The sequence below is a fragment of the Talpa occidentalis genome, unplaced genomic scaffold (genome assembly GCF_014898055.3).
Source record: "Talpa occidentalis isolate TD23 unplaced genomic scaffold, MPIMG_talOcc4v2.1 talOcc4.7, whole genome shotgun sequence".
NCBI lineage: Eukaryota > Metazoa > Chordata > Mammalia > Eulipotyphla > Talpidae > Talpa > Talpa occidentalis.
The window spans coordinates 74,328,468-74,352,683 of NW_023605083.1; the positions used below are offsets into that span (position 1 = coordinate 74,328,468).

The 24,216-nt window shown below is 41.5% G+C and overlaps 1 protein-coding gene across 2 annotated transcripts in view; it reads right to left on the reverse strand.

The window, feature by feature from the left end:
* The window catches only part of FBP2 (fructose-bisphosphatase 2), a 66,613-nt gene that overhangs the window by 13,932 nt on the left and 28,465 nt on the right, over positions 1-24,216 (reverse strand). For both annotated transcript variants that reach the window (XM_054689049.1, XM_037493841.2), the window contains exon 4: positions 9,172-9,312. In XM_054689049.1, the coding sequence (XP_054545024.1) occupies positions 9,172-9,312 (141 nt within the window). The remainder of the gene's footprint in view (positions 1-9,171; positions 9,313-24,216) is intronic.

A 24,216-nucleotide genomic window follows, 5' to 3' on the forward strand; every position in this document is an offset into this window, starting at 1 on the left:
TAGAGGATATGGGCTTGCTGGAAGGGCCAGGGGTTTGTGAAGTCTTTCTATCTCCCAATCATTGAGGTGCTGATGAGTTGTATAAAGAACAGTGACAATAAAGAATCTGCACAGGAAGCTCAAACAGTACCATAACAAAAGTTAAAATATTTCAAAGGAATAAGGAATCTTTTATAATTTTCACTATCTGAAAAACATTGATTCAAAAGAACAGTAACATTTATTCAAACATTTACTCTTCAGTAAGAAAATGTATTTACTCATCATAAGAAATAGTTGATTGCTATGAAATAAATCCTGAGAATTATTTAAAAAAAAGCTGTGCTCACAGAAACATTTATTCAAAAGAACACCTGTACCCCCACGTTTATTGCAGCACTATCTACAATAGGTAAAACCTGGAAACAACCCAACTGCCCAAAAATAGATGACTGGATCAAGAAGATGTGGTATATATACACCATGGAATATTATTCAGCATTCAAAAAAGATAAACTCATGCCATTTGCAGCAACATGGATGCAACTAGAAGGAATTATGCTCAGTGAAATAAGCCAGAAGGAAAAAGAAAAATATCGGATGGTTTCACTTATAACAGGAATATAGGGAAACCAAATGAGACATCAGTGTAAAAAAATAATAAAAGTACAAAACACAACAAAGCAAAAACAGACAATTATAAATCAGAGACATAATACAGGAGAGGAGGGAGAGGGATCAGAGGGAGGGAGGAAGGAGCACAGCGGACCGAGGTGATGGTGCACGGGTGCATTGGTAAAGGAAACTCCATGGGGACTACACCTGAGGGGGTGGGGGGAAGCAAATATTGTTTAAAAATGAACAATGACGTAAAAAATAAAAAAAAGAAATGGATACTATATAATGATTAATGGTTAACACAAGAAGAAGAAATAACACTCATTAATATAGATGCACCAAAGGATGAAGCATCAAGAAACATGAGCACAGATGGTTCCTCATGTCACTTGTTGCTCCTCTCAGCAGCATATTTCAATAAATCTGCCTTTTCTTTTCTCTAAAAAAAAAACCCAAAAACCAAAACTGTGGGCCTCCCCTGGTGGCGCAGCAGTTGAGAGCTGGGCTGCGAGGCTGCCCGCAGCCTCTGCAGCACCGGTTCGTTCCCTGGCCGCTGGCGAAGGTTACACACACACACACACACAATAAATAAGTAAATGAACTGAAATACTTTAAAAATAAATAAATAAATAAATAAAACCAAAACTGTGCCTAACTCATGTAGCCACTATGGTCTCTATCTGTGTGATGTCCCTCCGATATCTGAGTGCTGGTGATATTGGTCACCATAGACATGATTAAGTAGTTGTAGATGTTACCTTAAAAGACTGAATGTGTCTCTAAGTTGCTAGGAGGAAAATCAGGGCTGAAAATCTATTCAGTTTTGGTGAACTTCAAAGATGGATGAAGTGAAAATCTCCCAGGATGGCAGCTTACAACTGCCAGCAAAACTAGAAGGTTCCTAATGAACACAGACTAATATCCACCCAGAATGGAAAGACATATGACCAAAATGTCTGAAGTAAGACAGTGACAAGGATGCTCAACAACAATAAAATAACAACACTCCTATCCTCTGCTGTACATTACTGGTGACTGCTTCTTTACCAAGGAATCTCTACCCTTCCTTTAAACTTCCCAACTCCTAAATAAAAAATGTTCTATATAATCATCAATTGCAGTCACTTCTTCCCAATCTAGAACTGGCCCTTTCTTTAAGCCTCCTTAGAATCATCAAACAAAAGTCCATGTGATAAAAGTCCATCAAACTCCCTCCTAGCAGGATACTCTAGAGTATATTGTCCTTTTATCAGTATCCAACTTTTGATTATATAGTATGTTCTTGATGGTCTCTGGTCATGAGCTCTAATAACTTGTCGTGACATCTTATGCTGAGGATCAGCACAGCATGCAGTTTTTCTTCCTAAAATTACTCTAAATTCCTGGAAGAATTTGCTCTTTGTGTGGGGTGTGAGTCTAGGAATACTCAAACCTGGGCCTCCTTTAGCCCAACATCAGGCACCTGACTTAGCTTGGCAAATTAGATACTCATGCCTGGCTCTACAATCTGAGCAAGAGGCACCGAATCATAGGTAGTGTCCATACAAGACTGGCCATGAAATGAGACCATTCCTGTGGTTCTTGCTTTCTGATCCTCTAGATCTGCCTACTCCTACCCTTGATCCTCAGCTTTTCTATTAGTGTAGTAATATCCTTTATTTAATTGAACCAGTTTCTCTTCTCCTTAGTATAGCTTGTCTGAAAAATGATATTCACTTTTTTATCCATCGCTGGGCCTGGGGAACTACAGTTCTTTATCCCACGAGAACTGTTTCCTATTGTGGGACAGAGAGGATCATGGAGCTTTACCTCACCCTCAAAAACATATTCCTTTGTTATGATTATGTGAATACTAGCAGCCACTGATTATTTAAGTAAGCTCTCACATGATCTGAGAAAATAACACAGCCATACCTCATTTTATTATGCTTTGCTTTACTGCACTTTGCAAATATTGCCTTTGTTAAAAGATATCCACCAGCAAAAAAGATTATAATTTGTTGAAAGCTAAGATAATGATGAGGATTTTTTTTAAGATTTATTTATTTATGCATAAAAGAGCTGGGGTAGAGGCCAGAGATGTGAGGGGTGAGAAGATCCACCAGAGACAGAGTGGGGAACAGAACAGGCAGACTGACTGAAATACACTGCTGAGGGGAGCAGCTGGTGAGGCAGGAGAGGTCTGCCTCACCATGTGGGTTTCTCCCTGGCCGGGGATTGAACTCATGCTGCAGAGGCTGTGGATTGCTTCATAGTGCGGTGTTTAACCCCTTGTGGCACCAGGGAGGCCCTGATGAGGATTTTTAGCAATGAAATATTTTTAAATTAAGGTATGCACACACACATTGGGGTTCTTTTAGACATAGGCTATTGCACACTTACTAGACTACAGCATATCATAAACATAAATTTTAAATGCACTAGGAAACAAAAAAATTCATATGACTCACTTTGTTGAACTATTAACTTTTCTGTGATAATTGCTAAATTGTGGGCTCTAGAACAGAACCTGAAATATATATGAGGTATGCCTGTACCTAATTATCACACAGCAGATCCCAGAAACAGTAACTACCATTTGTAAATGAAAACCTTGACATTGTTGTTTATACTGCAATAGACAGTTTGGCTATCATAAGCTGGCATCTCTGTGCCTGAAGAAATTGTGTGATTGGACAAAATCAAATTACCAGTTATACAAGCTCACGTATCATACAAATATTGGTTGACCTACCAATAAATCTGTCTTGGGGAGACTCAGCCTAAATATCCTTCAAGCCACCCTCCATTGTATTTCCATCTATAATAACTGCCAGAAGTTTCTTCAAGTCAACCTCACAAACAGGCCCTGAGGTTTTATATACTGAATCTTTGTTCAAATGTCCTAAAGAGTAGGGTGATGTGACCCAAATGGTTTTCTGATGTGTAGACAAATTCAAGCCTACCTACACCCAGAGTGAAGACAGAAAGCATGTGCTGAGTCTGCAGAATTCTTTGTTAGATACCTGAGTCTAAGTTACCTCCCTATTTCCAGAATATTCTTGGGGATATTTAGCTTGTACTTAGAGCAGTTTACTCAAAATTCATGCTGGTATTATATAGTTAAGCATAAGACAGTGTGAGAATAACTACTGGCTCCACCAGTAACCATTGAATTACATATCCTCTCTGTGCTTCCTTTCTTCATTTCAAAGTAGGAATTACAGTAGGACTAACTCCTAGGGTTGTTGTGAGGTGTAAATGTTGCAAATTACTTACAACAGATATCTACCCACCACTTAATAAGTGCCGTCAAGGTGCTAGTTAATATTCTAGAACCATTTTAGAAAGGGCATTGTAGTGCAGGCAGGCAGCAGGGAGGGCCGAGGGTTCTGGGGGGGCCAGGAAGCTGGAAGGTCTCCCAGCCCCTGGTGAATCTTTCCTCTGGTCTTATCTCCGGTGTCCTCTCATGATCTCTTCCTCTCGCAGCAATCCTTGTCCTCTGCCACACACCATCCTCTCTGTGATGCTGCCCTTACATGCTTAGTCTCTCAGCTCAGGTGTGTCCACTTATCCATGCCCACTCCATACTCCAGGTACCCTGAGCCCACGTTCCCAAGCTCCTCTTGCATTCAAGTCCCCAGGTGATAGCCACAGAGGCCAATGGAGCAAAAGCCTGAGCATCTTCATTTACCCCCAAAGGCTTGCTATTGTATGAGAATAATATCTGGAAACTGTAAAATTTCTCCAGTTTTACCTCTTGTTCATAAATATGAAGAAATCAGGGCATCAGCAAACTGACACAGAAATGTATTTTTTTTCCAAATATAATATCTGAAAATTTTTTTATTTTATTATTTTTTAAATATTTTATTTTATATAATTCTTACATCATTTTTCATTTTTGCACAATGTAGGCATTTTCATTTTGGTTATATTTCGCATACAATTGCACCCCCCCCCTTATTTTGACTCTGATCCTTCCTCTCCTTGCCCTCCCCCCCACCCCGTTGTATGTCTCTGGTTTATATTGCTTGTTGATTTTGATTTTTACTTTGTATTAATTAGTCTTTTTCCTGGTCCCTTATTTAGGTTTTCTAAATTACTGCTATGAGTGAGACCATCTGGTATTTTTCTTTTTCTTTCTGGCTTATTTTGCTGAGCATGATCCCTTCCAGCTCCATCCATGTTGCTGCAAACTGCATGTGTTTATCTTTTTTGATTGCTGAGTAATATTCCTTTGTGTATATGTTCCACATCTTCTTGATCCAGTCATCTATTTTTGGGCATTTGGGTTGTTTCCATAGCTTAGCTATTGTAAATAGTGCTGCTATAAACATACGGGTGCAGGTGCCCTTTGGAATTAATGTTTCTGTGTCCTTTGGGTAAATACCTAGGAGTGGAATTGCTGGATCATATGGAAGCTCTATGTTTAGTAGGTCAAGAAATCTCCAACACAGCTCTCCATAGCGGTTGGACCAGTTTGCACTCCAACCAGCAATGCAGGAGAGTTCCTTTTTCTCCACAACCTCGGCAACATTTGTTGTTACTAGTTCTTTTAATATGTGCCATTCTCACTGGTGTAAGATGATATCTCATTGTAGTTTTGATTGGCATTTCCATGATTACAAGTGAAGTTGAACATTTTTTCATATGTCTGTTGGCCATTTGTACTTCCTCTTTGGAAAAGTTTCTTTTTAGCTTTTCTGCCCATTTTTTGACTGGATTATTGTCTTTGTTTTTGTTGAGTCTCATCAGCTCTTTGTAGATTTTTGTGATCAGTCCTTTATCATTAGTGTTGTGTGCAAAACTTTTCTCTCAGTCGGTGGGGTTTCTCTTTGTTTTGGTTATTGTCTCTTTTGCTGTGCAGAAGTTCTTTAATTAGATGCAGTCCCAGCTATTTATCTTTGCCTTCACTCTCACTGCTTTGGGTGATGTGTCTGTAAAGATGTCTTTGAGGTGCATGCCATGTAGTGTTTCGCCTATATTTCCTTCTATGTATTTTATGGTTTCAGGTCTTATGTCTAGTTCTTTAATACATTTTGAGTTGGGTTTTGTGCATGGTGTGAGCTAGTAGTCAAGTTTCATTCTTTTGCATGTAGCGACCCAGTTTTCCCAGCACCATTTATTGGACAAACTTTCTTTGCTCCATAGCGCATATTTTTGCTCCTTTGTCAAAGATTAGTTGACCATAAATCTGTGGGTTTATTTCTGGATTTTCTATTTGGTTCCATTGGTCCGTGTGTCTGTTCTTGTTCTAATACCATACAGTTTTGATGATTATGGCTTTGTAGTATAGTTTGAAGTCTGGGAGTGTGATGCCTCCATTTCCTTCTTTCTCTTTCGAAGAGCTTTAGCTATTTGGGGTTTTTGGTGATTCCATATGAATTTCATCAATAATTGTTCTATTTCTTTTAAGAATGTCATTGAAATTTTGATTGGAATAGCATTGAATCTGTAAATTGCTCTTGGTAGGATGGCCATTTTGATAATGTTAATTCTTCCAATCCATGAGCAGGGGATGTCTTTCCATTTCTTTGTATCTTCTATTTCTTTTAACAGTGTTTTATAGTTTTCTTTGTATAGGTCCTTTACCTCTTTTGTTATGTTTATTCCCAAGTATTTGATTTTTTTTTCAATAATAAAAGGGATGATTTTTTTTTTATTTCTTCTTCAGATTTATTGTTTGTGTATAGGAAGGCTACTGATTTTTGCATGTTGATTTTGTATCTTGCCACTTTACTAAACTGATTGATTAGTTGAATTAGTTTTTCTGTGGAGTTTTTGGGGTTCTCTATGTATATGATCATATCATCTGCAAATAGTGATAGTTTAACTTTTTCCTTCCCTATTTCGATTCCTTGTATGTCTTTCTCTTGTCTTATTGCTCTAGCAAGGACTTCCAGTATTATATGGAAAAGCAGTGGTGAGAGTGGGCATCCTTGTCTTGTTCCAGATCTTAACGGAAATGCTTTCAGCTTTTTGCCATTGAGAATGATACTGGCTATGGGCTTGTCATATATGGCCTTTATGATGTTGAGGGATGTTCCTTGTATGCCAAGAATTTCAAGGTCCTTTATCATAAATGGGTGTTGTACTTTGTCAAATGCTGTCTCAGCATCTACTGATATTATCATATGGTTTTTATATTTCTTTTTGTTGATGTGTTGGATAACATTGATTGATTTTCAGATGTTGAACCATCCTTGTGTCCCTGGAATAAATCCTACTTGATCGTGGTGAATTATCTTATGGATGCATTGTTGGATTCTAATAGCTAAAATTTTATTGAGGAAATTTGCATCTGTGTTCATTAGGTTTATATGTGGAAAAGTTATCATTAAAAAGGCACTAGATTGCATACAGTAAATTAGTTTAACTCTGTTCTGTAAGTTTGTCACCCTGTTCCCTCCACACACACATCAACATTTAGACTCCAAGGGATTGGAATGTTTCTCTGATTAGTGCTATATTTACACTCCTAGGACTGTGATTTGGGGCATACCAGATGCTTAATAAACATATGTACATTGAAATTAAATTGAAATATAAATCATTAAATTTGAATCATTGAACATTGGAAACTTTGATATGGACTTTGGTCAAAATTATTTGAGTTTTTATAAGACCTGACAGTACTTGGCAAAAGGGATAAGCACTCAGCATTTAAAAGAGAAATTCTGTAAGTTACAAATATTTTGTTATTGAAGTACCATTGGTTTAAGACAATAAAAGAGAACACTAGCAATAACAGAAGTATGAACAATTTTATCCCAACAAATTAGATGAACTATATTCAATAGATGATTTCCTAGACACATAATTGATAGAATTCACAAGTGAAGGTATTGAGTGTCCTGAACATTTCTAATGCATACTTACTAGGAAGGCCCTGATGTACTTTTTGAACTCTTGTGACTTTAATCAATTACCTCTTCCTTCAATCACCATTTTGCTATACATTTCTTCTACCCTGGAGTTGTATTCCTTCCCCTTCTACCATTGAGCATTTTCTCATTGTGGAGAGTGAGGCAAATAATGCAGAATCTAACAAAATAATTTTCTACCATTTATTCCTCCCAATGGGGATAACATATATATTAGAAGTCCTCCAAGTCCACACTGTCCAGTAGGTAGCCACTAGTCACAGCTAGCTACAAAATTTAGAGAAAATTAAATAATTTTCATAATCCAAGACTTGGATATAAGATCTGAAATCATCAAGTACTTAGAAGAAAACACAGACAAAACCCGCTACAACATTGACTTCAGTGAAGTCTTTGAGGACTCAACTCAAACAGTAAGGAAAAAAAGCAAAAATAAATAAATGTGACCTCATCAAACAAAAACCTTCTATACAGTAAAAGAAACTATCACTAAAATGAAGACATCCCATGGAGATATGGAAGAATATACTTGCACATCACATAGCTCACAAAGGGCTGATATCTACAATCTACAAAGAACTCATATAACTCAACAACAAATAATAATAAAAAAAAAATAAAAGAAAGATCTACAGAGAAACTTCTCCAAAGAAGTTCATGGCCAGTGGGCACATGAAAAACATTCATCACTTGTCATCAGGTAAACACAAATCAAAACCACAATGAGATACCACCACACACCTGTGAGAATGATCCATATCAAAAAGACCAGAAACAACAAATGTTAGAAAGGATGTGGGAAAAAAGAAACCCTCACTGTTGGGGGAATGTACACTGGTCAAGACCCTATTAAAAACAATATGAAGGGTCTCAAAATATTAAAAATAAGTAAAACGTATGATCCAGTGATCCCACTTATAGGTACCTACCTGAGAAATACAAAAAACACTAACTTTAGGGATATATGCACTCCTATGTTCCTTGCAGACAACTTATGGAAGAAACCTAAGTGCCTAAGAGCAGATGAGTAGATTAAGATATCATATATACACACAATGGAATACTACTCAGCTATTTAAAAAAAAGATGAAATCTTGCCATTTGTAACAACCTGGATGAAACTAGAGGGGAGAGGAGTATACTAAATGAAATAGGTCAAAAGAAGAAAGACAAATACCAAATTATTTAACTCACATGTAGAATATAAGGGAACAAAGCAAAGGAATGAACAAAGCAGAGGTATGATCCTAAATCATACCTAGAAACCCATGTTTTTTGATTCAAAAAATGTTTAAATCCAGTTTCCCAGTCACACTATACACACTGCAAGTAGTAACAGTCACAAGAGTTTAGTGCCTACTATTCTAGACAGCAGAGGACAGATTTTGCTGCTCTGTCAGGATATCAGTGGCATTGGGATTCTTAAATCATTGAATTCCCATAAACCAGTGAGGTTGAATGCATTTTTAGATAATAAATTCTTTAAGGACAAGGCCTAAATGGATACAACTGACCCTTGTAGAATACCACAAATATCATCAACTGAAAAGGTCTTTAACATTTTTGATAATGGTGTTGGCTACCCAACTTAGACTCCTGGCCCTAAAAGCAAATATTAGGGATAATCAGTAAATTCGCCCCAGTACTGGAATTAGAGCACAGTAGTCCATGGAGCCCAAGTGCTGATGCCATCATACTGGATACCTACTGGGTCAAGCATGAAGAGGTCCACTCCTTGCCCTGTGGAAAGAGCCACCAAGGTCGCACTACCATAGAGAGCATAACCTGCGGCCACAATATTGCGGCCAGGCTGTAGGGCATCCTTTTCGGAAGGCTCGTCCTCTGACATCTGTGGAAGAGAGAAGAGTAACAAAATTTATTTTTGCCTCAGAAGACAACACTTTGCCAGAGGTCTGGCCTTCAGCTCTCCTTCAGTCACTGAAGGAAGTGCAATTCTCAGAAGTTCAAACCACAGCAAAGGCATCTGGAGGAAATGAGTAGCTGTGTTAATGAATGGTTGTAGTTGAACCACTGCCAAAGGCCATTCTTGGCCTTTTCTCTACTTTTTGAACACACTTTCCTGCATTCTGACCAAAAAAAAAAAAAAAAGCACCCCAATGTTCTAAAACCGCAGTCCCTCTTAATAGCCATAAGTCATACTCCTTAAACCTTATAAAAGCAACTGAGATTATTGAGCTCTGATTTTGTACAGTATCACATTCTATATATTCAACAGCCTCTGGTGTAGATATTATCATCTAGATTACTCATATGAAGACTCAGAGTCTGAGTCAGCAAATGGATAACTCACCCAATGTCAGGAAGCTGGGGTCAAACCCAGAGAGCTCAGTCCAGTTCCCCACCTTCCCATGAGCTGCTGATTGATGACACTGTCCCTTCTTGCCCACACTCACCTCAAGAGCCCCTGACTACTATCCCAGACATTTTATAGATGAAGTCTTTCCTTTTGGCATAGCAACACTAGCAATGTTAATGTGAGTGGAATTCAGAAACAGGACAAGGCAGGGATGCTGGGAAAGGAACAACAAATCTTCTCAACTAAGGGACAACTGAGATTAGATTTCATATCCTACTTTCCCCATTTTCTCTTGAAGATCCCTCTCCTCCCCACTCATTGGACTCTAAAAGGCCAATGAATCAAACCTTATAAATTTGGAAAAATAAACAGCAAACTTCTGGCCTCTGTTATAAGAACTGAGTAGGGGTGGGGGAGACTAAGGGACAAGGTCACTGGGTACACTCAGTTCTTTCTCCTCCTTAATCTGAAATTTTGGCCAGGCAGCAAACCCTTCAGGGAGCGGCCAGAATCCTGGATAAACAGTCCGGCTCTAGTTGTGCAGCTTAACTTTACTATGGGTGGCAAATGAGAGTTTGATGAGAGTTTTGAAGGAGGACTTCAACCAACTGTATTCAGATCAAAAGATCCAGATAGATAGACTAGCACAAATGGGTATGGCATATGTAATGAGTTGAGGCACCAAACTCCCTTCCTACAGTCCACCACACACCAAAATTGTGGTGCAGGTGTCATTTGATTCTCTATTGTCTTTGTCTAAAACATAGGTCCATAAATACTACATATAACTTTCCTGCTATACAGAAAATTTTAGAGACTTGGGAAGTGATGGAGGAAAAAATATACTTTTAAAATTATGAAGACACATTTAGTGATTATGTAAATAGGAAACAGAACAGCATCAATCCAAATATACACCAATGGGAAATACACCAATTATGCTAATTAACTCTCCTGAAAACTAATTTCTTAAGGATTTCCCATTAAACTTCTGAGAAACAATGTAGAAGTCATCTAACCCCACTTGAAAGAGAGGCAATGGAAGTTAGGAAAGGTGTTCACGCTGACACAACATCTTAAAATCAGTGAGTGACAAGCTGCGATTGGACCCACACCTGGATGTTAAGTCAGCATTCTTCTCAATGCCAACAAGGAATATGGGGCCAGGTTGCCTTATGCTAGGCATATCCTAACAACTTTATTATAAAGCTAAACCTTATCCTTCTCAAAAAAATGGTACATTCCCTTTAATAATTGTCCTTGCTTTCACAATATTTCTTTCTAATTTTTTTTCAGCTATATACATTTTCATTCTTGTAGGGTAATTAATGATTGTCAGGTTTTTCTGTTCTCCCACCATTAGGATAGATGGATCCCTGCAGTCCTGAATGCATGCTTGATGGCGGGCACCTGGAGTAGGGTGTGGGCATGCGCAGGTGGGTTCACCTGGGCTGAGAGACTGAACCCATAAGTGTGGTGTCACGGGATGCCAGAGGAACAGAACCACCAGAAGGAGAACAGAAGACAGTAGAACCAGCAAAAGAGAGAGAATGAGACCATGAGAGAACATCAGAGAGTCCAGAAAGAGGGAAGATTCACCGGGGGCTGGGAGGCCTGCCAGCCTCCTGGCCCCCCCACAATGCTGCCTGCTGAGTACCTGGTAAACTCAATAAAAGCTTGAAAAGGCCACCAAGGGCTCCAGGACTCCTCCTTTACCTGTCTGCTTGGATCACAGAGATCCTGCACTGTCCATTCTTGCCACTACAATCCTACTCATTCCTGTGCTCAATAAATTAGCTTTGTTTCCAGATTCCCATATCTAGTTTCTGAGAACCAGGCCCTAAAGTAGTGATTCTCAATGTGGACCAGCAGCATCAGTATCACCTGGGATCTCACTGGGAAAGCAAACACATGGACCCTTTGTAGGGTAAGGTAAAAAGTATCAGGCTTTTCTGCCCTCCTGCCATTAGGATAGATGACGGAACCCTGCGGTCCTGGAATAGGGTGTGGGCATATGTATCTGGGATTCACCTGGGCTAAGACTGGGCTTTTACGGGTGGCATCACTGGGATGCCAGCAGAAGCAGAGCAGCAGAATGGAGCAGAACCACAAGAGAAGCAGAGAGAAGCACCAGAGAACGCCAGAGAGCCCAGACAGAGTGAAGACTTGCTGGGGGCTGGGAGGCCTACCAGCCTCCTGGCCCCCCAGCACCTCTGTCTGCCATATACCTGGTTAATCCCAATAAAAGTCTGCAAAAGCCACTGAGGGCTCCAGGACTCTCTCCTCCTTTACCCAGTCTGCTGGATCAGAAAACCTGCTCCGTGCCATTCCTGCCCCTAGACCCTTCCCACAGAATCAAAAGCCCAGAAATCTGTGTTTTCATAATCCCTCCAGGTGATTCTGATGCATGTTAAAATTTTGGAACCACTGCTTCTAAGGACGTCTTAGGAACCTTCTTTGGAAAAGTGGAAGGCAAAGGCAGTTATAGCGCCAGCAAGGCACAGAGCAGATTTTCTATGATCTGCGCAGACAGGAAAAGGAGAGTCCTGGAGCCCTCAGTGGCTTTTCAGGATTTTAATGATCTTTCTACACTATTTGTAGTGATGCAACCAGGTGCAGGGCAGCCTCTTAGACTCCGGTAATCTTTACTCTCTCTGGACTCTCTTGTTTTCTCTCCTGGTCTCTTTGCTGGTCTCTACTGCTGGTCCTCTGCTCTCTGCTGCTGCACCACTGTGACTCTGGCCTTATAGGCGGTCTTTAGGCTCAGGTGCACCTACTTACGCACGTGCACACTGCACTCTGCAATATTGGATCCTTGACTGTTGCCTTCTTGAGATTTGTGTCTCCTGAGTTTCTGCTTTTTTTTCTAATTTTCTAGATATGCCTTCTCATTTGCTTTTGCTACTCTTCTTCTTTAACCCCTTAAATGTTATGCTCCCCTTGTGTAGGGTAAATGGAAGTTTTCAGATTTTTTTTTCTCCCTCCTGCCATTAGCATCAATGTGGTCTTACCTGTGGTCTTACATGCAGGCCCGATGGTAGCACCTGGAGTGTGGTGTGCGCCTGCATGAGTGGGTGCACTGAGAGATGGAGCATATAAGGGCAGCAGCAGAGGCCAGGGTGGCAGAGTGCAATGAAGAGCAGTGGAGAACAGGTAAGAGAAAAAAGAGCGTTTGGGATTCACGGGGGTGGGGGGGGTGGCGAGATGGGGGGAGCAAGTTGCTGTCTTCCTGCTGGCTTGTTTCTCCTGACCTGTGGGGATGATGCCAAGGGCTCCAAGGTTCTCTTTCATCTGCATGAACCGATGATGAACCTACACAGCCTGGGATGGTTGCAGAACACCCTGGCTCCTTCCCAACCTTCCAGTATCTAACCAGTGTAAAATGGACTTTCTTAATTACCAACCTATGCAAAGCAGCAACTCTCAGCAGCTCTGTGTTTGTGTTATAAACCTCCCATACCTCCACAAACTTAAGGGTATGAGATAGAGTCTGCATCCAAATTGGCTTGGTCAGTCTCTCCTCCAGAGATTAGGGGTATCACAGAAACATTCTGGTTGATGCCAACATGGGAGAAAACTGAGAGGAAGGAGTGAGGTGGCAATGTGGCAGGAAGGCAGGATGAGAGACTTTGAAGAAAAAAGCTCTTTTGGTCCAACTCTTTTCAGGTCCGACTCTTCAGAGCACTTCTTTGAAGCTGACCATATTGCTGCCTGGGGATTTCCTAATCCATCCCTGCCATCAATACCAATTCTCTTCTCTTTTCATTCTGCACACTCCTGGACAATCTTACTCACAAGAGTTCCAAGCACAAAGATGGCAATGCCTCACAGACCTCCATCTTCATCTCCCCTGAAAGTCTAAACTTGGAGTCACCTATCTACCAGACATTCCCTACCAAGTCTCCCACAGATACCTCTTAACACATCTAGAGTGGAACTCATCTATTCATTTTACCTCCCACAAGACCACAGTCTTTTCCAGTCACTCCCTATCTCAGCAAATGACACCTACAATACCAGAGTCACCCTTCCTTCCCTTACCTTCACCACATTCTTCATCCTCACCCATGACCTCCATTCAGTTACTAACTCAAATCAATTCTAGCACCCATACTTTAAGTTCTATGGCCCTCTTCTAGCCTCACCACTACCACTTGATCTGAGCAACCACCACCACTTCCCGTCTGGCCTCCCACTCTATGCTTGGCCCACTCATATCCATGTCAATTCTCTGTTGAAACCACTTCATTTAAATCATTTTACCAGATCTTCTATGATCTGGCCCTGCTTTGTCTAACACCATTCTCCATCCCCTAGTCCCAGGCCATATATTGCAGCAAGACCAAACTTTTATCTTCTTACAGGTCTGGACACTAGGACTTGTTCTATGCCTTTCTTTCTTTCTTTCTTTCTCTCTCTCTCTCTCTCTCTCTCTCTCTCTCTCTCTTTCTTTCTTTCTTTCTTTCTTTTCTTTCTTTCTTAAAAGATTTATTTATTTATACAATTACTGGGTACAGTCAGAAGCAGGGGAGGGTGAGAGAATTCACCAGAGTCAGAGCAGGGAACAGAACAGGCAGACCAAGGAAATACACTGGTGAGGGGAGCAGTGTGCGCTGCAAAGAGGTCTGCGCGCCATGTGGGACCCTCGCCGGCGGCCGGGGATTGAACTGGCGCTGCAGAGGCTTCAGGCAGCTTCGCAGCCCAGCTGAGCCACCAGGGGAGGCCCTATGCCTTTATTTCTAGCCAGTATGGCCTCCTCCTTTCTCTCTAAACCTTTTGCATGAAAAATGCATAGCTTTCAAGTCTCAGGGGAAATATCAGTTTCTCCACAAAGCCCTTACCTGATCTCATGGTTTGGTCTTGCAGGTATTTGGTGCTTGTCCTCTGAAGCTACCACTCTCATTAGTGTGTTTAATATACTATGAGATCCATAGCAGCAGGTCTTGAATGTCTTGTTCATATTGTACGGTAAGGTATAAGTATCAGACTTTTTCTGCCCTCCCACCATTAGGATAGATGAGGGAACCCTGTGGTACTGAATGCATGCCTGATGGCAGGCTCCTGAAGTGGGTACACCTGGGCTGAGAGACTGAGTTTATAAGGACGGCATCATGGGGACAACCAGCAAAAGCCAAGAATGAACTGAAGTTGAGAGAAGAAGAAGAGAAGCAGAGAGAACACCAGAGAGCCCAGATAGAGTGAGGATTTGCTGGGGGCTGGGAGGACTGCCAGCCTCCCGGCTCCCCAGCACCTCTGCCTGCCATATGCCTGGTAGATCTAAATAAAAGACCTGCAAAAGCCACTGAGATCTCCAGGACCCTGACTCCTCCTTTACCTGGTCTGCATGGGATCACAGAAAACCTGCTCAGTGTCCATCCTACCCCTACAATGTCTAATTTCCTACCACTTAGTATAAACTGGATTATTGTTGTTGCATTAAATTAACACACACACACACATATATACATGAAGACATGTGTTTTCCTTAGCTCCCCCGAATTTAATCTACTCCTATGGTTTAAAACTGTTTTTTTCTAAATGTGAATTTTTAATTTAAAAATATATATTCACAGGAAGCTTCACAGATAGTACAGAGATCCCCTGCATTTTGCACCCAATTTACCCCAATAGTTACATTTCATACATTTTATTATAGTACAATATAAAAACCAGGAAACTAGTCATAGGGTAAGTGAAAAAGTATCAGGCTTCTCTGCCCTCCCGCCATTAGGATTGATGATGGATCCCTGCGGTCCTGAATGCATGCCTGATGGCAGGCACCTGGAGTGGGCTGTGGGCATGTGTAAGTGCACCTGGGCTGAGAGACTGTGCTTATAAGGGCAGCATCATGGGGACGCCAGCAGAAGAGCCATGAGAGCAGAGAGTAGAGCAGAGAAGCAGAGAGAACACGAGAGAAAGCCAGAGAGCCCAGAAAGAGTGAAGACTTGCTGGGGACTGGGAGGGCTGGGAGGCCTGCCAGCTTCCCTGCCCCCCCCAGCACCCCTGCTTGCCATGTGTCTGGTAAATCCCAATAAAATCCTGCAAAAGCCACCGAGGGCTCTAGGACTCTCCTCCTTTACTCCATCTACTTGGGTCATAGAGATCCTGCTCCATGTTCTCCTGCCATCTACACTAGTATAGAGTATGTGCGTTCTGTGCCACTTTCACACATGTAGATTCATGTACCACCAAAATTCAGGATACAGAACCATGCCATCACCACATATACCCTTTTCATGCTACCCCTCCCCAACATTCCTGACTCCTGACAACCACTGATCTCTTCTCCATCTCTATAAATGTCATTTCAAGAATGTTACATAAATGACCTTTGAAATTGACTTTTTTCACTCAATAGCCATGAGATCTCTTCTTTGTTGAATATATCAGTAGTTTTTTTCATTTTGTTGCTATTTCTCCATGGTATAGGTGTATCCCTGTTTTGTGTTTGTCTTCTTGTGGATATACAATTGCTCCCGACTGTTTGCTGAAGGAACTCATTCTTCCATTGGGTTGCTTTCAAAATCCTGTCCAAAATCTGTTAGCCGTAAATTATGTGAAACCTTTTCTGGGTTCTCTATTCAGTACCGTTGATCATATGTCTACCCTTCTGTTCTAACAACTATGGCTATGTAAGTTTTGAAATTGAATAGAGTAAATTCACTCTATTTACACAAAACTAGTTGTTTTAAATATTCTAGTTTCTTTACCTTATATGTATTAGAAATATATCCACCAATCTACAGCTGCATTTTCACTCCGTAGGGTCAGGTCAGGACACGAAGCAAGTTTTCTGATCCAGCAGACCGGGTAAAGAAGGAGTCAGAGTCCTAGAGTCCTCAGTGGGTGTTCAGGCTTTTATTGGGGTTCACCAGGCATATGGCAGGCAGGGGTGCTGGGGGGCCGGGAGGCTGGCAGTCCTCTCAGCCCCCAGCAAATCCACACTCTATCTGGGCTTTCTGGCGTTCTCTCTGCTTCTCTGCTCTTCCGTTCGTTCTGCTGCTTCTTGGCTTCTCTTTTGGCTTCTGCTGGCGTCCCCATGATGCCGCCCTTAAAAGCCCAGTCTCAGCCCAGGTGATGGAGGAAGGGCAGAAAAGCCTGACATTTTTCCTTACTCTACACACTCCTTTAATGTTGTCTTTTGATGAGCAGACTTTCTCTTCCTTGGAAATAATATCAGAAGAACTCTATTGTTATTTGTACTTGTAACTGGTGGCAACCGGTAGCTGAAGCCAAAAGACTGCTACAGGTGGTGCCCCCTGGAGGAGGTTGCTGGTAAAGATAGCCCTAAGGAAAATGCTAAAAGTGGGGTGGAGTGACAGATAAGTAATGATTGAAGAAGGGGCTCGAGAGCAGTCTTTATGGGGCAGTCTTCATAGCATTTGGAGTTAGTGGATTTGGGCCCCCACTATGCCGATCTTTTCAAAAGCTATTGTGGCCTGGCAAAGAAGACAGGAGACCTGGGAGCCAGATGTCTAGTTGAGCTGTGGCCAGGTGGAAGAGACAGCAGACCAGGGAGCCAGGTGTCTCACTGAACTGTGGTCTGGTGGAGAAGATGGAGACCCAGAGCCAGGTCTCTAACTGAGCTGTGGCTTGGTGGTAAAGGTGAAGACCTGAGCCAGGCATCTTGTTAAGATGCATGAGCATGGTGCTTGTCAATTCGTTCAGCTGCTATTGTTTTGAGTGTCGCTTGTCTGGTGCTGTGCTGGGGCATCCCAGCAGCTCATGGAGCATCTCCTGTTGTGTTTTCTGCTGTCTTCATGAGTCGAACCTGGCCTATAGTCTGACTGCAGCATGTCCACAGTGGCAGGAAGATGCCATCTTAGACATATGGCCTATTGTTTGAGACAGGAGTTCTGTATCCTCAGTGGCGGGAAGACACCATTTTAACTGCCTTTGTGCAAAACTGAGTAACACTGCACATGTCTTTGGCAAGGTAAAGGCCATTTTTGGTCATAGTAACCCTTTGTTTTCCCTGGTTTGTTAAATAAATCCCTTTGTTGTTTCCTGAGCCTGAGTAGTCTTACGATTTTGCGCTTGGGTAAAGAACTCTGACAGTGATGGGTAAACTATTTGGGCAGTGTCCTTGGTCCTTGGCTAGTTTAGTGCCCCTTGCTGCCCTGTAGCATTAGCCTCCACAGTCTGTGCTTTATTTAAATTTTTTGTTTAAGATTTATTTATTTATTCATACAAGCACTGGGTACAGTCAGTAGCGCGGGAGGGTGAGAGAATTCACCACAGTCAAAGGGAAGAGCAGAGCAGGCAGACTGACGAAGTACACTGTTGAGGGGAGCAGCAGGCAGCAGGAGAGGTCTGCGCGCCATGTGGGACCCTCACCCTGTGGCTGGGGATCGAACCGGCACTGCAGAGGCTGTGGGCAGCTTCACAACCCAGAGCTTAACCGCTGCAGAGGCCACTGGGGAGGCCCAAAATCTTAAGATAAAAATATCTTTCAAAATCAGTTAAATTCAGGTGTGAATACTATATTTTATGTATAATAATGTTCCTCTTTCTTATTTTAAAAAATGTATTTTTAGGGCCTCCCCTGGTGGCACAGCGGTTGAGCACTGGGCTGTGAGGCTGCTGGCAACCTCTGCAGCACTGGTTCGTTCCCTGGCCGCCGGCGCGAGAGTCTCACAAAAAAAAAAAAAAAAAAAAAGCAACTGTATTTTTAGAGCAGTTTTAAGTTCACACCAAAATTGAGATGAAGATGCAGAGATTTCTTTTATATCTCCTTGCCCCACATGTGCATAGCTCCCCTATTATTCTCCTTTTTCTTTAAACCAGTTGGTCTTAAGAAGACATTAAAAGCATCAACATAATGAAAAGGCAACCCACAGAATAGGAGAAAATATTTGCAAATCATACATGAGTAAGGGACTAATATCCAAACTCTATTTTACAAATTCTTATAACCCCAATAAAAAAAACAAAACAAAATACGATTTTTTGTATGGACAATGGATCTTTATAGAAAATGTTCCAAAAGATATAAATATGGTCAATGGCCAGATGACAAATCATCATCACTAATAATTAGGGAAATGGAAATCAAAACCACAATGAGGGATCACTTCAAATCTATTAGAATGCTATCTTTAAAAAAAAAGAGAGATCTGCTCTTGAGAAATGCATTACAGCCAGCGCTCAGTCACCAGTGCCTCAGGAACAGACACACAACCTAGTCTGGGCCATGCAGGTCCTCACCCTACATCAGGGATTTTCAGAAACCCTCCAGTAAAAACCCATGACCCCAGTCTCAATCATTAGCTCCCCAGATGCAGGCTCATGCCCCTTTCTGGGCATTGCAGGGCCTCACCCTTTACCACCAAACTCCAGGCACTCTCAGAAGTGCAGCCATCGACACACGCAGCCGCCAGCATATTAGGAGTAGACTCATGCCCCACTATGGACATTGCAGGCCTTGCCCAACACCATAAACTCCCAACTGCCATCCAGGAAGCATCGCCAACCATGGGACAACCCACCAGCAACTTGGGAACCTGTATAGGTCCCAGTCTGGGCCACAAGTAACAAACAGAAGATTGGAATTGAAACTTTGAACAACAAAATAACAGAATGGCAGGATGTAAGATCAATGGAGATTTTAAAAAGTCAGGAGAAAGCCATGGAAGTAGAATACCGGGTGGAATTAGTGATCTCAAAGATAAAAATGAGGAAAGAAGCAAGATAGAAAAAGGAAATATACAATGGAAAAAGAATGAAGAAGCAACTTAAGAAGTATCTGACATCATGAGGAAAAGAAACATAAGAATTATAGTAATTACAGAAGGAGAAGAGAAGGAATAGAACTGAAAAAATATTTAAAGAAATAATGGAAGAAAACTTCCTAAACTTGAAGAAGAATCTGAATATTCTTCAATACAAATACAAGAAGCAAAAATAAAAAAAAAAAACAAGTAAACAAGTTATCCAAATAAAAGGGAAGAACACAAGGGAATATGGTGATGGTTTGTGGGTAAAACAGTAGCAGGAGAACCGGAGTCTACACCTGAGGGCAGAAACCAATTACTATACAAAAATGAACAACAATTTAAGATAATTAAAAAACATTAATGATAGATAGATTGATTGATATATTGATAGACGACGCCTACAGCAAGACACATCATACTGAGGCTTCCAGGAATACAAGACAAAGAAAAATAATGAAGCTGATGAGGGGCAAGAAACACATAACCTGGAAAGAAACACCCATTAGATTAACATTGGATTTCTCTAAAGAAACTGGAAAGCCCAGAATGAAAATTGGTAAGAAGAGAATGGAATGACATATTGAAAATACTGCAAGACAAAAAGAACTTTATCCAGCCAAGAATACTTTATTCCACAAAGCTCTCTTTCCTGTATGAGAGAGAAATAAGATACCTTCTCAGACAAAGAAAATCTTAGGAAGTTTGCATCCACTAAGTCCCCCTGTTCAAGAAATATTAAAAGGAGCTTTAGGCTTTAAACCAAAGAGCAAAATTATGGGATTCCCTGGCCCTCTTTGTTATCAGGGCTATTGTCTTGCTGCCCAGGGTTCCTGCTGGTCAAGCTAAAATGCAGAATCAGGCAGGGGACCTCTGACCAGGGCAAAAGTCCTGGTTTAAGGAATATACTGGGAAACCAGTGTCTACTGAAAACAGCAGGCAGACATTATGGCCAGTTTAGTAAGATCAGCTAGAATACCTTACTTGTAAAGATTAGCAGAAAGTTAGGTAAGAAAAGGGACTAAGGATAATATGCTATGATTAACAGGAACTATGGAGCCCCTCAAGCAATAGCCCTGATCACTCCACCCTAGATTACCCCAGATGATAAAGCATCCCTCATAATGCACCCCCATTCATGTATACTCCTTCACATACTTGCCCATCTTCTCTGAACCTAGTTCTAAATAAATATGAAACTACCCATAGATCGGGGCTGCATTTTTTAGCTGAAAGCCCCTCTACACATCTACCTGGATTTTGAGAAGTCTTTTCTTTGTCCCATGCCTCTCCCAACATTGCTGTCCCACAAGGTGGCAAATGGTGACCCCAACATGATCACCTTGGAAGAAAAGTATGGGATATCAACCTCCTATGCCCCAAGAAATGGGGAGCCTGAGAAAATGGTAGAAATGTCCCAAGAAAAGGGGAGCCTGACGAAAGTGTGGAAACACCCTGAGAAAACAAAGGACGTCCGATTTCATTTTAGGGAAGTAAAACAACAGATGGTGGTAGATTTAGCTCTGCTCTTCTGCAGGAGGTCGTTAGGTTTTTTCACCTAGAGGTTTCTTTTTTCCTTCACTCTGTCTCTTCCTCTCTCCTTTACAGAAAGTAGGCTGGAAAAGCCATATGCTGTATGCTTCTTTTAAGTGGGCTGAAAGGTTCACCTGGTGAATGTTTCTTTCTCTTTCTAAACATTTCCTTTATTTCAGAGACAATTAAGAGACCACACACACAAAAAGGGCACGTGTTGGTCACCAATGGAGTGGCCACCATAAGAATCCCATGACAGGATAAACTGGTAACTGGACCAGGTTAGGGATTAGCTCATGCACCAGTTGGAAGACAAAGTCCAGTCATCCTATGAGGGAATTGGGTCTCCAAAGAAAATAGGCACATTTACCATCTATAAACATGTGCAGGGGTTGGCCATAAAGGATTGATCTCCTAGCAGCCTAGGTTATTTTCTCTTACTCTCAGCAGGAGGATTCAATTCTGTGCCATGAATTTGAAAGTGCCAGCCCCAGTGTGACAGATGAGGAATCTGTTTTCTCATCTGAGCACCACACAAAGATCTGATACAAAAAACAAACAAACAGAAACCCACCCCAGGCCCAGATCTTCTCTCAGCTATTTAAATGGCTCCTCTTGTCTCTTTTTGTTTCCTCCCTTTTCTTAGAGACAAATTTAACTTCTTGTAGAATGGGGAATACACCAATGTGTGGTCTAAAAATGACATAGAAAGCAGTTGCCAGATCTCTTAAGGGGCCTTCCTGGTGGTGCAAGGGGTTAAGCATAGCACTATGAAGCTATCCGCAGCCTCTGCAGCATGAGTTCAATCCCTCGCCAGGAAGCAACACACATGGCACAGCAGACCTCTCCTACTCCGCCCGCTGCTCCCCTCAGCGGTATATTTCAGTCTGCCTGTTCTGTTCCCCACTCTATCGCTGGTGAATCCTCTCACCCACCACACCTCTGGCCTGTACCCCAGTTCTTGTATGCATAAATAAATATATTTTTTAAAAAGATCTCTTAAAAGTGGCAGGCTATATAAGGTAACAAGGCAGCAGTTATAAGATCTCTTGATAACCACTAGGAAGAGATGCCTTTGGTATTCTAGTGAAAGAATCTTGGATTTTGCATCCTACTTCTTATTAAATAATTGGGGAAATGTACTGTAATGGCTAAGGCAATCAGCCAGCCCAGTAAAGATTCTCACCTTTCCACATGGAATCTGTATCAATTACCACTAAGACCCATTCAGGGGAATAAAAAGGTATTATATCCAGAAGGCTCAGGGACTTCTGCTCTAACTTGTCCTCCTCTTCCCCTTCCTGTGCTGACATCACAGTATGGGTGTGGCCAAGATGTAAAGGCGGGTCTACCACCGCCAGCAGATTTTGAGCCACTCATAGAAAAATGTTTTCATGAAAAACAATCAAAGGGAGAAAGGCTCGAACTTTTCCAGTTAGTTATTTGAGGAGAAAGCTAGGGTCCCTGACACTAGAGTTTGCCATTTTCTGTTTTTAAGAAATTTAGAAAAGGCATTTCTAAAAATGTCAATCAAAGCGCATTTACAAAATGAATTGTTAAAGTTATAAGAAATGGATATAATATCACTATATGGGACAGGAAGGTTCATATCAAAACAGTACCAACTCATTGCAGCTGGCTGGTAGGGGGGATGCCTCTGGTCTCAACAAGCAGCTGCCTGGACCTTTGCTACAGTGCTGGAAGCATTGCCATGTCTCTGCTGCCTTCTTGCTGTGGTGAAACTGGACTTTCCCTTTGCCCACTTTAACAAACTGTTTTAGTCTGTTCTATGTGTGGAAAATTCTATTTCCCTAAGTTCTCCTTATCTTCAAGTCTAGGCAGTTTAAGGCAAAAGCTGCTAAATTACTTTAGACTTGCTACAAAATGCTCATAGAGTAAAAACTTCTAAATTGCTCACTGAACCTGTGAAAATTAGCTTTCTTATTAAAATTAATTAACATGGTAAAACTATAAAGTGGAAATGTAACTTTCTTTGAACTAAATTCCAAACCTCAGATTTCTAGAGTCTAGAAATAGGCACACAGTAGATAAAGATCTTAATCTATCTCTTCTCCTGTACTCGGGAAAGCGTCTTTTGTCTTTAAAATATGCTTGGTTTCAGTGAGATAGTGACACAGTTAACAAGTTTGTCTTTCCCGTATTTCTTGCAATTGCTCCCTTGTTTGATATAGGTGATGCCCTGTGAGAAACTCACAAGGGCATCAAAGGGGGAAATGTTGTCCAAGGAGAAGGGAGTTAAGCAGCAGAGCAAGCTGGCGCCCACCCATCTCTGTGCCGACCCCTTCCTCTTTGCAGACCCTTGCCCATCTCCCCCTTTTTTTTACTTTGTAAAAGTCTCAGGTTCCACCCTCTTGGTGCATCACTCCAAAGTGAAATGGGCCTACAACCCAGAAAAAGGACATTTCAGCCAGAGGATGGACAGCAGCCCCTGATCCAAAGAATCCCCTTCGCTCTCCTGCGCACAACATGCAAGACTTGCTCCTTTACATCTACTTGACTAAGTACATGAGGGCTCAACTGCAAGCGGTCAAGTTAATGGTCCTTAATATTCATTATCAGCCCATTGATAGTGATGAGTCCATGATTTGACTCAGTTACATAAAACTAGTGGGGAATGTGAAATGGAAGCAATGTGAAATGTAGCAGAACACGCAAGGCTTGAGCTATCTCAGGAGGATAAGTTTGGACTGTGGGAAAATTCCAGTCCAAAACAATAGCGGCTGGGTTCCCATCAGAAAAATAAAATGTATGTACCCTTTGTACCTGGGACCTGGGATGTGGTGAAACACTCCGCTGCTGGTAACAGCACATTTTGGCTTCTGTACTCTTGTTCACTCAGGCAACTGCAAACTCCTGGGTACGGTTTTCTGCTTTAAAAACCCTTATCACCCACTGCTTGGGGCTGCTCCCTGCAAGAGGGACCGTCTCCGGCTGGCTAATAAAGGCTTTTTCTAAATCTGATTCAGACTCAGGTCTGTGTCTAGGGGGAGTCTCTACAACAATAGAACAGAAATAATATGAATACAAAGGATCATTTCTTAAAAATACAAACTCAAAAATGTTTTCTGGTCTTTACAATTGTTGTGGTCATGGGCCCTAGGTCTTTGGTAATGGTTAAAATAGGGCAATTATGCTATGTAAAAATTTTCGCTTCTATTTCATTAGAAAT